Here is a 17,612-nt window from a genome sequence, read left to right on the forward strand (position 1 = left end):
GGGGCGGGCACCGGGAAGGTGTGGGCCCCCGCACGGGGCGCAGTGGGGTGCTGACCCCCTCCGCGGGCTCCCTCCCCTTCCCCGGCGGGGCGAGGCCGTGAGGGGCGGCCGGGCCCGCGGGCGGACCCCGCTCCCCGGCGCGCCGCTGTCAAAGCCCCGAGGGGCGGCCCCGGCGGCACAGCCCTCCCCCTGCCCGCCCCGACTGGCCCGAGCGAAGGGCTGTCCCCGCCGCCGCGCCAGGGTAATGGCCCGGTCCGCCTTCACTCAGGCAGCCGGCCCTGCGGCGGGGGAGCGGGGCTGAGCCCATGAGCCTGGCGAGGCGGCGGCAGGACAGGGGGCGGCGGCAGCCGGCGGGCAGCGCGTCCCCTCCCAGGTAGGAGCGCGGGGGCGCGGCTGTCACCGGGCTCTCCCCTCCCTCTTTCCCTCCCGCACCTCTCGGCGCGTCGCCGGGACCGGTGACCCAGGGGCCGCGACGAGCCCGGCCTTGGCAAACACGCCCCGCGGCGCTGCGTGCCCTGCCGCCGCGTCCGCCGTTGCCTGGGCATCCGCTTGGATGCCTCAGCTTGAAAGGCACCGACTTCGACACAACCCCGTTCCCCCTCTCCCCTCCCTCCCGGCCGGAGAGCTGAGGAGAAGCCCCGGCGGTGTTGCCTAGAGAGGGAGGAAAGCCGACGCGCGGCGCCAGCCTCCCCGTCCCTCACGGGCGGGCCGAGCTCTGACACACACCCCCCCCGGCTGGTGTGCGTGAGGGGACGAGCGGGGCTGCCCACAGCCTCGCGCCACTCGGGCGGCCGTTAACGGCCGTTGGCGGCGGGGGCTGAGGCGGCGGGGGCTGAGGCAGCGGCCGGCGCTGACAGCCACCCCCGTGCCACTCGGTGCAGGAGAGCGGCGAGGGCCCGGGCACCAGCCGGCCGCGGACATGCACTGTGAGCTCGCAGGGGGTCAGAAAGGCAACGCCGGGCCGGCCCGCTTCGAGGTGACCGATAAATGCCAGGCAGCGCCGCTGAGGGAACCGCCGCGGGTGACTCGTCCCAGCGCTGGTGGAGCCCTCCCGAATCCTCAGATGTCCTTTAAAATCGCTGTCAGCAGCGGCGGTGAGCACACGGAGCCTCAGCAGAGCCCCCCTGAAATGTCAGCGCCTCTGCTGGATTTCCTCCCCAAAAGACCCAGCATATTCGAGAGGATCCCGGTGCTGCCCAGGGCACAGGAGCTGCGATGCGCTAGAGGCTCCAAAGATTATTTCCAGCAGCAGAAACATCAAAGCGTGAAGGGTGAGTTTAAAAATGCATGAACTACCACCACCACTACTACCACCACCAAAAATATATGTATATCCACCACGCAAACAAAAATGTGCATCAAGCTCTTTTTGTCTATGTGTGTGTTTTTCCCGCTTCTTTTTGGTCTTTAGTATATTTTCTAACTTGTTTATTAAACTGCAAGCTTTAAAACTTTTTTTTTTTCTTACGCACCTTGGAGGCGCGGGATAAAGCAGACTCGTGTATTTTGCCGATGGGAAGCAAAGTGTTTCTCAGTGTTCTTTAAGAAATCCCAAGACCAGCATCTTCTTTAGTTCTCCTGAGCGGCTGCTGCTCGGTTTGGTCGCTTCTCAGAGGTGGTTGTTTTGAGGATGGTGCTGAACACCGGTGAACACTGTGTTAGTCTGTCCTGCGCCAGAGTGTGCGTGTGGGGTGTTTGTTTGCGAGTACGCCTGACTGACAATAAATGCCTGGTTCTTATTCAGCAGTTTCACCACGGTTGCTTGGATTTATAGTTTGTATTTCACGGAGGTGTTACAAATGCTGGATTCAGGCAGTTCAATCCTCAGGCTCGGGATTCCTGGTGCCTGAACGGCATGGCGTAAGGTTAAATTCTGCTAGTTAACAAATGCCCAGTTTTCATCCATACATTGTTAAAGAAGTGGCGCTGAAGTTAGGTTAGGAATTGCCCACTAAATTCTGTTAGTTACTCTTTTGAGCCAGAACTTGTTAATTGACCTGGAAGTTGTTAATCAAAATTTAGTTTTAAAAGGATCCCTCTAAGGTATCACTGGATGGATTCTGAGGGAATTCAAGCATTCCTTTACATTCCAAAGGCAATTGCAGAGACATTTACACCTAAGGTTATTAATAGTAAAACAACGTTTTTTGTAAAGTTAGAAAGGTAATTCTCTTTTTCTCTTCTCAGTCCTTTCCTGTTCTCTCTTTTAGAGATGTACATGCTGTTATCTTGTTGGTGTAAGGCAATTCCCTGTAGGATGTTTTCAGTGCATCACTTTCTGTCCATTCTTCTGAAAAATAAAAGTAAACTGCATGCCCTTGGACTCGTAACATTTTCTTTTCTGAGCTCGTTACCTAGGGTGATAGCACCTTTCACTGCCATGAAGTTATGTTAATGAACACCTCAATCTGTGCGAGGTCTGTCCTGCAAACTGTGGGATGTGTTTGTTCATCGCCAGTGAATACAGACAGAGTGGAGCAGCAGGTTATAAATTACCTTTTTTATTTTTCTGTTTGTTAATGCTGCAATTCTCCTCTCCTGATTTAAAAAAAAAAAAAAAAAAAGGTGGTGGTTAATGTTTGGCAAGAATGAAATGAAGGTCTGTTACACAGAACCAGGTTTGGAGGGGGGAGAAGGAGGATTCACAAAGTATGAAGGGACAGCTACGAGCTCTACTACTGCTGTGCTGCTGCAACTGCTGCCTGTAGAAGGGACTCATGAGATGTTCAAGTCCCTTGTGGTCTCACGAGTGAGGTTGGTGCCACTCGACTAGGGTTCATACCAGCTTAAGACCCTACCCATGCATTGCCCTACCCAGGCAGACTGTTGAAGCACTTTCCTTTTTTTTTTTTTTTTTCTTTTTCACTTTGAGCTACTTAGTTCTGTTTTCATGCTTTCTCTTGTGGGTGCTGCAGAGGGCAGGGGTCTAGGGAGGGTAAGAAGAAAAGTGTAATTTCCATTCATTTGGGATTTCTTGTAGTAGGTGTAGGTGGGCTCTGGGAGAAGGATGCTTTTCCCATTTTCAGCTTGGGAAATTTCCCCTTTTCACCACTGGGAAAAAAACCCCTGTGTTTTAAATTTTGTTGCTGTTTTTTGTTTAATGCATTTTCTGTTCAGGTTATTACCTTGTGGTTGCTTCAGCATATGGGTGACTTGAGTCATGGGCATAAGTAGGTGGTATCTGTGGGCAGAATAGTGTTCATTTGCTGAGCATGGTGATTTGATGGATGATGTTGGATTTTTCCAAAGACGGCAGCACTGGTTTGTTTTGTTTTGTTTTGTTTTTTGTTTTTTTTTTGTTTGGTTTTGTAGTTTTTTTTTCTTTTTCCCCGTGAAGATATTTTCAGGAGAAGTCAGGGAAGGTAAAATTTTGGGCTAGAGTTTGATTTAAAATGTGTGGGCTGTGCTGCTCCTGACCTGTACAGTGTCAGCAAGTGCCTTAACGTCCACTCAGGCATTTTGGAGTTCTCCCGCTGAATACTGCAAGCTGCCAGCCCCTGCTCAGCACCCAATGCTCATGAGTCAGTTCCACAGAAATAACAGAAGTCACTCAATTGCTCACTGTGATCTAACTGTAAAATCAGAGCTCTGTGTATCTGAAGTGAGCTATGCTGCAGACGGGAGAGTGGCTGATCTTTCAAGGGGTGATGTAAACCATCTCCCAACACCCTTGGTTCTCTCAGGAATATAAAGAAAAGGGCCAAGGATGTCTGTGTGTGGATGTGATACAACAAGATATTGCTAAGAAGTGGGAAATATTCAGATTTACCCAGTAAAAGGTTTTAGGAAGGAAACTGATGACAGCTTGATTTCAGATCATCACGCTGTGCGTCTCCTGCTCTCCAGACCCAGAGTACCGTGTACCCAGTAATTCCTTTTGCAATCTGGGTTAGATTACAGAATGTGCCTCCTGGTTTTGGTTTATCCACAGTTGAAAGCTGAAATAGGGAAGGGTAAAAGACTCTCTTTAACAAGAGCAAAATCAATTTTTATAGTTGCCTGTAAAAAATATTTTTTTTCCCTAAACATGCCTTTACTTTTTTTTGGATTTTTTTCAAAAAAGAATGAATCAAAATGATGCACTACCCTACTAATAAAAAGGGCAGCTTTGAAGTAATCACAATGGAGAAAAAGCATCCTGCTGTTGTAATGTCTCTGTGGTGTTACTCTACTGCTTCACAGTGTTTAAGTTATGATCCTGCAAAATGCTTCCGTGCCTGAGCAAGTCTTTTTACATGAACAGACAAAGAAAAACTTGAGGGGTGGTGGTGAGGATTACTTGTGGGAATCAGATCATTTGGGTCTACACTTTGCAGGATGGAGCTGCTGGTTGTTTATCAAAAATATCAGTATTTTGGAATTGTGCTTCATGTTTTGTTCCGTTTGGGAACTGTTTAAAATAAACACCCAGTTTTCACCCAGCCTCCCCCTTCTGGTATGGTTGGCTGTAACACACACCACGCTTTTCTTGATCATTGATTTCCCTGTGTGGCACAAGGCAGAGTATTTGCACCCAGACAGTGCTTCATACAGGCATTTGTGGTCTGCTCAGCATAGAATAACTGTACCATAAGGTATGAAGTCCATTTTACAATGTTTTCCTGGGATTCTGTGGTTTTGGTTCTGTTTCATTGTATTTTGTGCTACGGTCTTACCATTTTGAAAGCAACATAGGACAAACTAATTATTGTCAACAGGAAAGAAACTTTTGGGAAAGAAAGCTTTAGTGATGACAAAAGAGTAATCTATAAAGATGTCAAATGTCTCAGTTTTTTTAATGACATTGATTATTGTTGTTACCAGGAAACACTTCTTTTCATTCTTTTCCAGTTTTGTTTGGTGTACCTAATTCATGACTCAGTAGAAATGACGAGATTTATCCTGCTAGTTGTGCCACTGGGAAATCATCCAAATGGCCCAGACCTTTGCAGTAACCACTTCAGATATTAACTTACAGTGGGCAAAACAATAAGCTGTTCGGGTTGCAGTAGTTGGATATTTCCTTGTTGAGAGTATTTTTTATTCAGCCAAGGAGAAAGTGGGTTGGGTTTTTTTTGTGTTGGGTTGTTTGTTTTTTTTTTTTTAGCTGTGGCTGCTTATAGCAAATGTATAGTTAATGTATTGAAATGTATTCATTTTATTCTGCTGTTGAGAAGGAGGGTTAAATCTTGCCATTGCAACACCCTGTGACTATTTCCTTGGTTAGCAGGACAGTCCTTGCATAAGTAGCAGCTTATACTGTTGGGATCTTAAGCAAAAGCATATGTTTTTGTTATATGACTTATTAGGTGCATCAACTGTCCTGATTCTGCTATTTTCTTTCATATACCTTGTCCGTGTTCACCTGAATTATCCCACTGAAGTAAATGGGACTGACTAGAGCTGATAAATATTATCTGGGCTGATAAGGAGACAGGGAATGGGCTCACTGGTATGGTGATCTCTAAAGTCCCTCAATTTTATATAGAGCTGTAGTAATACTTTTTTTTTTCTTTTCACTGTAGTTCTCTTGCTTGCTGTATTATGCGTTTGAACTGTCGACTACAAAAAGGAATTTAAAAGTTTATTTGAAGTGAACTTGCAGTTACAGAACCCTTTTTTACTTCATGATCTGTGGTGTTTTGTTTTTTTTTTTTTTTTTTTAATAAGGAGAGAAAGGAGAAGAAACTGCAAATTGGAGAATGTGCGCATAAAGTAATTTGGGATAAATTGTGACTGTCCCCTCCTCCCTTAAACTGGCTACAATGCATAACTGTCTTGAATAGAAAAATAATTTTCAGTTACTTGCTGCCGAGGGAAGTTCTTCTAATGATTTGTGTTGCAAAATCAGAGTCACTGAATTGAAGATGACCCTTTAATGGATTTAATTTAAAAGAGGTTTAATTGTATCTAATGAAATTCTTTGTTATTTAGGGATTGGTAGTAGAGAATACTTAGTAAATACAAACGAGAAGATCTAACAATCGACCTGTCATACAAAGGCATTCAGTACTTGTAAAGTAAAAGCAAAAAACACGCATCTGCTTTAGGAAAAAAATACAGCTATTGGAAAAAATGAAGAGAATAAATATTATATCTATCTTAATGTTGTGTAGAAATATATGGAATAACAAATAATTTCAGATTACAGGAAATAAATCTGATTTGTGGAAAAAATTTTGTAACTTCTGGAGTTTTACTTGAGGGAATAGAAGTAACATAAGAAATTACTTACTCTGGCTTTAAAATGTTACATTAACACGTGGAATGACATTTGAGATTATTATATACTCTGCTAAATGGGATGGGAAGAAAAATATCTTCTCCTTTCTTCTCTAGTAAGAAAAAGTTTAAAATCTAAATCTTGCAAGTGCTTAAGCATGTGCATTAGTGTGTTCCTGTCAGTAGTCGCATCAACTACAAATACTTTGGACTTAGAATATTCTAAATTATGTATTCAACTATATCTAAATGATTATATGTATGTTAGTGTTCAACCCTGTATACACATAAGTTGTTAAAGTGTATGCTGAGGATTTTTAGTAGATTTGAGATTATATTCTGGAAGTGCTTCAAGATTCTATTTGGTAAAACTACTAAATGTAATGTGAGTGTCTTCTGGGATATAGTAACTTTTTATTGCAACAGAGTTGGTTGGAGGTTTTTTTTTCACTTTCAGCGAGCAAAGATGCTCAATATTTAAATAGGAGGGACAACATTTTACTCAAAATTATTAGTAATAGTAAGAGTCTTGCCACTAACTTTATCTGGGTCATTATTTCAATCCTAATATTACAGAAGTTCTGTATCCTGTGTACAGGGAAGAGCTTGTAGGACAAATAACAAGCTTGTATGAAATCCATCTGTAAGCTAGGAAGTGGAATAACGTATGGACTATAAAGAGAAATTTGTAGTACTGTGACTATAATTTCTGTGTTCAGTACCATGATTACCATTATTCTAGAAATGTGAACCTCTGCTGTTTAGTGATTTTAGAACTGTTGAAGATGTCAATGGCAGGGTAATTGGAGAGGGAATATAGATGTAAACTGTTCTGTTTTGTACTCCAGGTTTCTATCATTATATGTCAACATGCTTGAACAAACTGTGCAATCTAGTAATCATTTCACAGTGCATGAAACGGCTTTTAATAGACTGTTGGTTTTGCTTGCTTTTTTTTCTCGGGCACCAAACGTTGTTTCCCAGCACACTGATGTAACTCAAAGAATACAGGGTTCCAAAGCAAGGGCAGTGCTAGCTAACTGTGGTACAGTGTAATCTTGCCCTACAAATGTGCAAACAATAGCAAAAGTATGTGTTTCTGAATATGGCCCAGCTGTTATCTTCTCCTGAGAGCAGGGAGCGTTACAATGACATACACAGAACGGCCAGTTAAAACCACTCATGCCGTTTTATTGCGTTTAAATGGGGCATGTAAAAAAAGCAAGGGCCTGTTCTTCCATTCAGATAAGAATCAGTTCAGACTACTGCAGTACTACCTTTCTGCACAGGCCTTGAAGAATAGAGGCAAAGAATTCCCCCTTTTCCTTCCCCTCCTATTACATTTCTGGCACCCAGTATGTGAAATCTCAGTCAGAACCTGGAACTTTCTGTTCTTAGAATCTGCGCTTCACTAGTAACCTGGAACAAGGATTTTTATTTTTATTTTTTTTAAAACTTTTATGACGGTCATTAGTTTGGATATTAAATGAATCTTAATAATTGTTAATTATTTGTCAAAAGGAGACTACTCGAAAAACGGATGAGACATTGCCAGAGCTGCAATATGAAATAGATACAAATTCTATGTTTTAGGTTATTTTAAAGTGTTGAGCATTTAGGAATTGCAAGGTTGAACTCAGTCAAATCATCACAAAGTGCTTGAGCTCTCTCTTTCGTTTTTGGTTTTTTTTTGGTTTGTTTTTTTTTTTAATTCTATCTGACTTTTCTGTCATTACATCTGAATGTATATGTGATTATTTTGTATAGTGGATTGGTAAGGAGCACCGTAATTGAATCTACCCGATCAAATTTATTCTATGGGTTAAATGAATGCAAAAGATCTTAAACTGCATTTAATTCTGGCATTTATTCATGTGATAAGAAGAGGGCTTTGTGAGAGCTACAGAGTTGTCAGTTGTCTTAGAATGAGGGGAAAGCAAATACATTCTTTCGTGTTTTTTTGCATATTTAGCCAGAGGGGAAAAATGACACTAAGGCGACATCATCAAATACTGTAAAACTAACTTTTTAATACAGATCTCTATTGTTGTTTTAAGTGCTTAAGGGGTTGGTGGTTTGGTTTATTTTGGAACTTGCTGAACTATATGAAGTGTGTCTCCAGGGGCCTGGTATTTTAATACCTAGTAGAAGGTTGTATAACAGTAGATGATGTATTTTGCCTGCCTTCCAATGCTGTAAATAAATTACACATGCTGGCTTGGGAGAGTGTATCTGAGGTGTAAATCAAAGGCTAATACAAGACCAAAAAACCCAATTAGTGATACCTTGTAACCAATTAGGGTTTCTTTATTGATTTATCTGTAATCAAGAGATAGAAGAGCAATAATATGCATACAAATGTTAACATGAGGTGCTTCCCAAGAAGAGGTATAGGGTCTAGGATTATTTAAAGTGCTGCGATTCACTGCTTTTTCACAATTTGCCATGCTTAAGTCACTTAAATACTGAAGTCAACAATCCCCTAGGCAAAGACAGATAATATAATTTTAAGCATATTGTAAAAATTGAAATTTGATAGCTTCCACTGTATAATCCTATCTAAGTCTTGGTTGTATTAAAAGGAAAATAGATACATGTGTCAGTTTTGGAGCATAATCTTTTTTTTGAGTTTAAAGAATGATAAATGTGCTTCAAACAAGCAACACAACGGTTTATTAATATGAATGTTTTGCTAAATACTATGTGCTTAATGCAATCCCCATTCCTTTATAATAAGTTTAAATATTAATTCTTTGGAATGTTAGATGCCTAAAGCTAGATAGAAATGTTGTGCAGTTTCAGATATCTAAGAGTGGGCTTGTGAAACAGGATATTTAACTGGGAGAGATGAGTAGCACGTTTCAGAGTTATTAGGGCAGAACAACAATGCAAGAGGACGACTTAAAAAAAGAAGTTACAAAATTGTTTTCTGTGCATGAGGCTTAAATACCTTAGAGTTATTTATTTGAAATACAAGAGTAGATTTCCTATGCATGTAGGTTCTAGATTGCATTTTTTATTATTATTTTGTTAAACTTCTTTTTAGCCGCCTGCCCCTCTCTAAAGCAGCTGGCTTTGATTTAACCTGAATCCTTCACTGAGAGCAAATGATCAGTCACAATGACTGTGCTCTTTGATGGAACATCTCGGTAGTGGCAGACGGTTCAGAGAGAAGACCAAATAGGACAGGAAGGGTGCTCAAGGAAAGCATCAGTCTGCATTCAGAAGGACTCATTTCACTCTAAACCAGGTCTCGCTTATTGCTCCTTAATGTAAGTCCTGCCTGCCTCCCAACCCCCAGCTGTGCTGGACAGAGAAGAGAGAGTTAAAGTGAGAACAGATAAAAGAGGAAATTTCTGTTTTATTTCCCAGTATTTTCTGGGAAAATCCCAGAAAGGTTTTAACATGAGGTTTCATAACTCTTGCTTTGCCCTGCTGCTCCTGCTGAAATTGCAGGGAGTTGCGGCATTGACTTCAGGAAGAGGCCAGTACTGAATGTTTTCGAAAATCCCATCCATGCTCTTTTGAGGCACAGAAGATAAGATCTAAGTGTTGAACTATCTCTGAAAGAGGAAAGTGTGCAAGCAAAAGCAGCCCAGTAGCTTGGATGCCAAGGTCAGTCACCGCAGCATGTTCAACTTTAATTTTTCTTCCTGTTAAGACCCTTCATGGGTCTAAAGCTGGTGTGATCTGCCATCGTACACAAAACAGGCAAAAATGGTGAAGGATTGTGCCAGCAGCTGACGTGGCTAAGTATGTAAACATTTTGGATGAAAAGAGTTAGGGTGCTTGAACACTATTCTAGGCTGGACCACTTGTATTATTTGGGGCAAGTCTGTGTACTGTTCATGATATTTCTACTGCAAGAGTGTAATGGAGTATGGCGTAGAGAAAGACAAGCCAGTTTGCGAGTCAGAAACAGTGCAGTTGTTTCGGCACACCATCAGGGCCAGCTTCATTTTCTACGCTGAGGGACAGTTTGTTAGTTCAGGTGCAGTGTTTGGGTGATGTGGCTGTGCTGTGTTTGAGATCTGATCTGGTGTTGTGGCAAGATGCTGCACTGCAACATGTGGCTGTCTCAGCCTGGGGTGGCACTTGCTTGAATGTGGCTGCACTCCCTCTACACAGTGTGTGTGTGGACCAGATTTCTCTCTTTGCTTTGGAGTACGTGGTGCTTGCCCTTGTTGTTAAGTCTCCTCGTGAAAAGTGAAAAATACATATTTGTTATCTTTGGGAGAGTAAGGTTTTTAATGGAACATTTTAGTTGGGCTTCTTACTGCTTGGCATCTGGTTTATGCTGCCAGTTGCAGAATTGTTGCTGAGGAACAAATTCTCCCATTTATTTTAGTGCTTGACACGCTGAGCTGAGGGAAAGGAGGCTACAGTAAGGGAGCTGTGTTGGAAATAGCCAATAATAAGTACCTGTTGGGAGAAAAATCTTCCCCCTCCCCCCAGGTTTGCTGGAGGAAGCAACTTCTGGGTTGCCCTTGCCTTCCAGAAGACGGAAAAGTCTCTTAACAGCTGTTGTTCTTGAGGTAGAAATCACCCGATGGATCGTATGCCCCCTGGGCTGGAGGTGCAGTAGCTACTGCAAGGTTCCTGAGATGCTCATCACTCTCCCAGAACAGGTTTTGCATGCAGCTAAGACTGTCTCCCAGGACTTGAAGAAGAAAAAGCAACACTAAATTCCTCCTTTCTGGATATCTGATTGTTGTAATGTTCAGTTTCCTTGAAGTCATCAGAGCTGGTTTATATTCAACTGAAACTGAGTTGGCCTGGTTCCATTATCCCTAGCTCTGGTGCAAATCTGAAGTGACGCCATTTTAAAACCAAGAGTGGATAAAAAGGAGGCAGACTTGAGCCCTGGAGGGCTAATGCATAGAAGTTTGTCCTGTAAGTATAGACTCAGTTCACTTGGCAAAATAAAAAGATGTCTCAGGTTTTTAATCTGAATGGTTTTGCTTCTTATTTTTCTTCTTGCCAACTCTCCACAAATTGGCTTATATTCTTTTCCTTTGAGTTCTTGAGCTATTTGATAAGGTTTGCTGATTTGTCGTATTTTTGTGGGGATAAGCAACAGACTATGTGTGTGAATGGTTCTCTTTTCAAAACAAAAATCCCCATGCATTTCAGCATCTCTCTGATTTGAATGGGTATGCAGGAAATTTAAGCAGATGTTTACCCCTAGAGCCCACTTGCTCTTTCCCTGCCCTTGAGTCTCAATAACTTATTCTTTCTACCCTCTCAGCCTCCTGGCCTCTGTCTTTTACTTTGTGCAACTTTGCTGTTGGCTTATTTTTAAATATACGTAAAGGGTTGTAACTTCTTTGAATCTGTGGCCTAAATATGTGGAAATATGGCAGCTGATGTAAATAGCCTTTGGTCTGTTGAATGTGTAAATATTCAAAATCTGTCAGGGTGATTTGTCTAGCTTTTATTGGAAACATAATTCATACAAGATCTCCTTTCTCTTACTGCATCCTGTCAGAAGCTGTTAGACAGAGATTACTGGCATTAATACTCATACCGCTTTGTCAAAATTCACTTTTATGCCTATTTGCTTATAAGTTTGCCACTTCCACAAATACTTTTACAAGTGCATATATTTTGCAAGATTAGTCATAGAAAGCCAATATGAAGGGGAACAAAATCTAGAAAGTGAGAGCAAACCATTGGAATGACTAATCATCAGTAGTGTTTTGAGCCCGAATGCACGGTGGCATTAGCTACAAGTACAGTTTATTTGGCAAGTCTGCGTGAAAACACTGGTGTTTTTCAGAGGCTTGCTGCTTCAGTGGTGCCCAGGTTAAATTTCTCAGAATGGGACTAACCTGCTTGGGGAACTTTCCTTGCTAAGGGTTAGTGTTAATGCCAACAATAGAGTTTTTATTAGCTGCTGGAGAAATTGCTGGGAGACTTGAAAATTAAGAACAGTAAACATTAGAGGTGATAAAGATGTTTTATGCATGGGGTAGATGTTTCGGCAGCAAGCAGTCACTCTGAAGTGACAGAGAGGCAGTTTCATAGCCTAAATAATAGGAGACTTGAGAAGAAGCTTGGTGAAAAATAGGCTCATCTTATAACCAACTGGCATTTAGGTAAAAATGAATTATGATACTAACTAACACTAGAGAAAACAATCTGGAAGACTGAATACAGCTTCCAGCATGAAGGCTCCTGACTACGGCATTTGCTAGTTTGATGAGCAACTCAGATCTAGAATATTGGCTAGATATGACAAGGACCTTCTAAACATGGAATCCACTGATTTATAGATGAAAGTTATAATTCATGTGTATGGTGCCCACACATCCCTCAGAGGCACCAGTCTTCTGCTGGTATGGAAGCAAATCTCCTATTGTATCCTTTCTGAAGCTGAGTGTGGCTGTAGGTTTTCCCTGTTGGTACTAAGTACTTTGTGTATTGCACCTGATATTCAGGACCTTCTGTCCCTTCTGTATTGGTTTATTCTTCCACAGGGATTATGTGGGCTTGACACTAGGAAAGATATTAACTAGGAGTATACTTAGCTTTTGACATATGGCGCCCAAGCAGGCTGCGAGTTGTTTGTCACTGAAGTTTTTAAAGACAGGCTGGATGGAACTCCTACTGTGGGATGTAACTCTTTGGGCCTGACCATCTTTCCTGTGACATTTTTAATTCCCACACTCAACTGCTTCAGCACTATAAGGAGTTATAAGAGGTCCCTCAACCTGGAATACTCCAGGCTTCTATCCTCTCTGACTTACAGAACAAAGTTCAAATCCCTCCTTGTCTAACATTGGTGTTTCTGGCCACTCATTTGTTTGTCAAGAAAACACCGAGAAGGCATACAATAAAAACCAAACTGAGTGAAGGGCTCTAAGAGCAGCAGTTGGGAGAGCCAGTGGTAGAACAACTGGGCATGGAAAATGATTGATTTTTATGTGCAAAGCAGTTGTGAAATGTTCTGTGGCATTCTGGGGACATGCCACTGCTAACAAACGATTGCCTGTTGGGGATAGAAAATGCCAACCATTGTTCTGAAGAAGGAAATAGCCTTATTGATACTGAATTAGGCTCACATTGAATTATTATTATTATTCATTCGCAATGCATCCTGTTTTCCAAATATGAAAATTAACTGAAGTCCTGCTTCAGTGCTGAAGTCCTCCAGCACTATTGGCCTTTAGTTGTCAGTCATACTTACATCCTTATGGTCCAGGTGAAGTTTAGATTGTTTAGAACTGGGGATGTATTGTAGCAAAAATCTGCATTTACGTAGCAGCTGAAGGAAGCTGTTCTGCTTCCTAAAAGAGTTCATCAAGCTTGTTCTTGTTTACAACAAGCCTGCGAGTGAGGCTGGCAGAGGTAAATGTGTTGGTAGATTAGACTTAAGCTTCTGGGATACAATTTGAATTGTGACATGCAATGTTGACGGCAGAAAAATAGTGGTATAGAAAACAATAATGTTGCCTTTTGAATGGAGTAAAAAGTGATTTATCTACAGAAAATGAGATGCATAACAAACAACAATATTTTGTAGAGTGGAAGTATTTTGTATACAACTCTGGAAGTTTGAGTTTTGTTCCCAGTGTTATCTAATAGTTTCTACTGAAATCCTGAGAAAAAATAGAAAGCCACTGCCAGTGAAGTTTGTTGCTTCAGCTTAAGGGAATAATAAATACAATTTCAGAAGTGACTGGCATGTGACATGGATTTCTTAAGCAATGATCAGGAACTGGACAATGAATATTTTCATATAGTCAAGCACATGAGCGCCTCTACCTTGGCATGGAGGATATAAACTGTATTTATAGATGGGAGGCTGTATGTCCTGGAAAGCAGTGAAGCTGAAAAGGATTAGGATGTCATATTCAATTGGTATGAGAAAATAAAATTCTAATGGGGTAAGAGGTGATATGATACATTATTAAAAAGCATAGGGAAGTGATGTTATCTTTCTTTTAAGCATTGCTTTAGGTGCAGGAAGATAAACACTCAAACTTTCTTAAATGACTTTGAAAAATCAAAGGATTTGGAGAAGAACTGGAAGATGCCAACCCATATGTAGTACTGATGGACTAATGGAAGATTAGAGGCAATATGATCTGTTCCGGATATGCACCGGAGGGGAAAAATACGTGATAATTGAGGGTTCTTTTGGGTGCAGATAAATGCAGAATGGCATCTCATGGCTGGAAACTGAGAAAGATCAAACAAGAAGAAAGACTCATGTTTTTGACTGCAAGGATAATTAACCCTGGCATAGCTTAGGAAAGGATGTGATAAATCCTCTGGGACTTGGAGTTGCTGAGCCAGGTTTGCGTGTTCCTATGGAAGAAATGATTCATTTCAACCATGGACAACTGCATTCAGTGGTAGAATCACTAGATGAACAAGCTGGACCATCCCAACAGCTTCCACTTGCAATCTGTAAAAGATCGTATTCCAGGCCATCTCCTGGTGCTCGACCTGGTGCTCTTCCTTCATGTGCCCTCTCCATTGCAATCCTTGGGCCTAGTATCCATACTGAGTCCAAATTTAGGGCATCATTCTGGTTTTCATGACAAAGAGTAGTGGGCAGGCTGGGGAAGGAGCAGCATTACCACACCACAGTCACACAGTTTTGACAGTAATTATGGTAAGGCTGTCGCTAGCAACTAAAGTTTCCTCCAAACCCGCCCTTTCTTTCCTCTTGTTATGTCTCCCTTCAGCAAACAGCACCACTCCTCCTTGACTAGACTAGTCTCCATTCAGAGATGTTGTGATGGAACCTACTGTCTCCTAGGTCTTGGGCTGAGACCAACTAAAACCAAGTGCTGGGTTTAAAACCTGGACATATGAGGAGAGGGTAACAGCCGTGATCTTCCTTATCTTACAAAGCACTGATGATTTTCACCATTAATGTCTTCCCTTTCTTTGCTTTCTGAAAAGAAAACAAAGGTTCTTAGCCTCCTTCCTAGCATAGCAATAGTGACATACTAACACAGTTATTACAGCAAACATTATGGCCCTTGCTGGTCATGATGTTTTCTTTCTGTGGGGAGACTGAAATACTAACTCACAAATAATGTCTTTAGAAGTCATATTAGTCACACATTTTTAAGACATTCCAAAATCATACCAACCTCCTTCTGAGCTTGTCTGTTGCTACCAATGATTCAAAGTTTTGAAAACTCTCCTTTAGTTTTGATTTACATTTTGGTCTTGGGCACTTGTTATTTCTGGCAAATGCCAGCTCAGTTTCATTAAAGAAAAATCTGTTTTACAGCCACGCGGCTCAGATCTGCTGTGCTTCTAATAATTGATGGCTGGTTTCCTTATTTCCTGCATTGTAGAAAAATAAGGACCTTGTTAGACCCAAACAAGCCTGCATAAAGTCACAGTGTGAAACATCAGGTTGGGGGTGAGCAGAGCAGCTGTGTGCAGGTTTTACAACTTTGGGCCACAGTTGATCGAGGCAGCCAAGGGAAACTGAGAGATACCCATGTGACTAAAATTCGGTTGAGTTCTTTGGCTCCCCGGCCTGAGATTTATATTTGTGACACCTTCCCCCTCTGTCAGTCCCTGGGCCAGACACAAGTCTGTGTCTGTATATGTACTTACAGCTCAGCGCACCCTGTGGTGCGGCCACTGTGCCCGTTGCTTGCTGTGCCACTGCGGGACATGTCTATTTCCAATGTTGGCTGTCTTGCTCCAGCAGCCCACAACAGTGCAAGTGTGTGCTTTGGAAGAAAGCAGCTGCCATGTGGTGGGGATGAAAAATCAAGAGCAAACACTTTCAGAATTTCTGCAAGTGGGCAAATTAATTTCAATCTGAACTGTCATCACAAGGGCCTTTTTTTCCTTCCCCTTTCCTTTGGGTGGTATCTTTGATTTATATTTCTAAACAGGGCAAGTGATTGCCCTTTGGTGCCCACTAAGAGCATGTGCAGTTTCTTGGTTTATGTTATTGTGGACAGGTTTCTTGTTTGGTTTTTTTTGTTGTTGTTGTTGTTTTTAATTGTTGTTTTAAGAGCCAGTGAAATTCAGTGATGCCTATGTTAATTGAAAATGATCCATAAGCTTAACAGCTCATGTCTATCAGGTATTCTTCCACAATGCAATTGCAATATGATACGACACATCTGACAGCCACTCCATAAGCCTGGTAGTAGAGACAGGATCCTGCCTTAGAGAGTCACAGAGTAAATGGCTCCTAGGAAGCCAAATAGTGACACCTGAACAATATCATAAAAGGTGGGTTGTTTTTTTTTTCATGTACTTATCGGGTCCACTGTTTCCGTTGAGAACTGGATGGTTGTTTTCAGGCAAGACAAATGTGTGATGAGCCTCCTAGGCATTCCTTTGATGGAATTGCTCCTCAAAGGAGGTGCTGAAGAGTTTGTAGGAACTGTAGAACCACTGAAAAATCAAACCTTAAAGTTTGCTCTACTAAAGGTCTGACCCAGAGAGGTATTTAGGCACCTAACTACCATTGACGTCAGTGGAAATTCAGTGCCTAAATACCTCTCTGGATCTGGTGCTTAGTCTTCTGGCGTTGAATGTTTGATACTTCATGCTTTCTGTGGGTCTCCTTTTATGGCATTTTCTGCGAGTGGTGCAATAGTATTAATTTTGAATCCTTCCCACCGTGAGTTCCAGTACATGATGCAGACAGCTGCCTAGACAGCTATGCCATGTGATAATCTACTGTTCCACCACGGAGTTGAGACCTCACAGAGAAGCAGTGGGGTGAGCAAGCAACTCAGAGAAAATACACTGCTCTTTTATTAATTTAGTGTTACTGAGGGAGGATGGGGCTGACCTTCAGGCACTGTGACTTTGTTGAGGGGGGAACTAAAGCGACATATTCATTTGTTTGGATGAAAATCCAGGGAAAAGTGGGAGATTTTTGTTGGCTTTTCCTCCACTCAGTGCTGATCTTATCATGCTGGTTTAGTAGCAGAGCTCCTTTGGCTCCTTGCCAGGTGATACCATTGGAGTCCGTCTGAGATGTGCAAGAGAAAAGATCTCAGGGAATTACAAGTATTATGACTTTGCTATCAAACTATTCTGATGCGTAGAGTATCCTGACCCAGAAAACTAGCTTTCTTTTTAAAATTTTGTTGTTGAAAGAAAAGGAAGCACAAGAGCTGGAAAGTGGACCCTGATGTTTATAAGGGCCCTGAGAGCAGCTGTAATTAGTGCAGGTTTTTGGATGAGGCTTGTTCCTCTGCCAGCAAAGGGCCCTGGTGTTCAGCCAGGTTAGATGTAGCCTGGGAGTAAGCACTTGGGAACTGTGTACCGTACACTGATTCTGTGTCTGGCACTGAAAACATGAAGTGTCCTCTCACTTAACATATAAAATGAAACACTCTCTATACTCCCAGAGCGTCCTGTGAGACACTCCGGAGGTCTGAGTCACTGCCCAGCCATTTGGGCTGGTT

The 17,612-nt window shown here is 42.1% G+C and overlaps 1 protein-coding gene across 5 annotated transcripts in view; it reads left to right on the top strand.

The window, feature by feature from the left end:
• Positions 1-239: 239 nt before the first annotated feature.
• GLIS1 (GLIS family zinc finger 1) overlaps positions 240-17,612 on the top strand; it is a 203,491-nt gene continuing 186,118 nt past the window's right edge. For 2 of the 5 annotated variants that reach the window (XM_063344619.1, XM_063344618.1), the window contains exon 1: positions 817-1,271. In XM_063344619.1, coding sequence (XP_063200689.1) covers positions 920-1,271 — 352 coding nt within the window. In that variant the 5' untranslated portion in view covers positions 817-919. Of the gene's footprint in view, positions 374-816; positions 1,272-2,629; positions 2,755-17,612 lie in introns of those variants that run through there. The other 3 variants (XM_063344617.1, XM_063344620.1, XM_063344621.1) reach the window with 3 other exon arrangements.

Source organism: Chroicocephalus ridibundus, chromosome 8, assembly GCF_963924245.1.
Source record: "Chroicocephalus ridibundus chromosome 8, bChrRid1.1, whole genome shotgun sequence".
Lineage (NCBI taxonomy): Eukaryota > Metazoa > Chordata > Aves > Charadriiformes > Laridae > Chroicocephalus > Chroicocephalus ridibundus.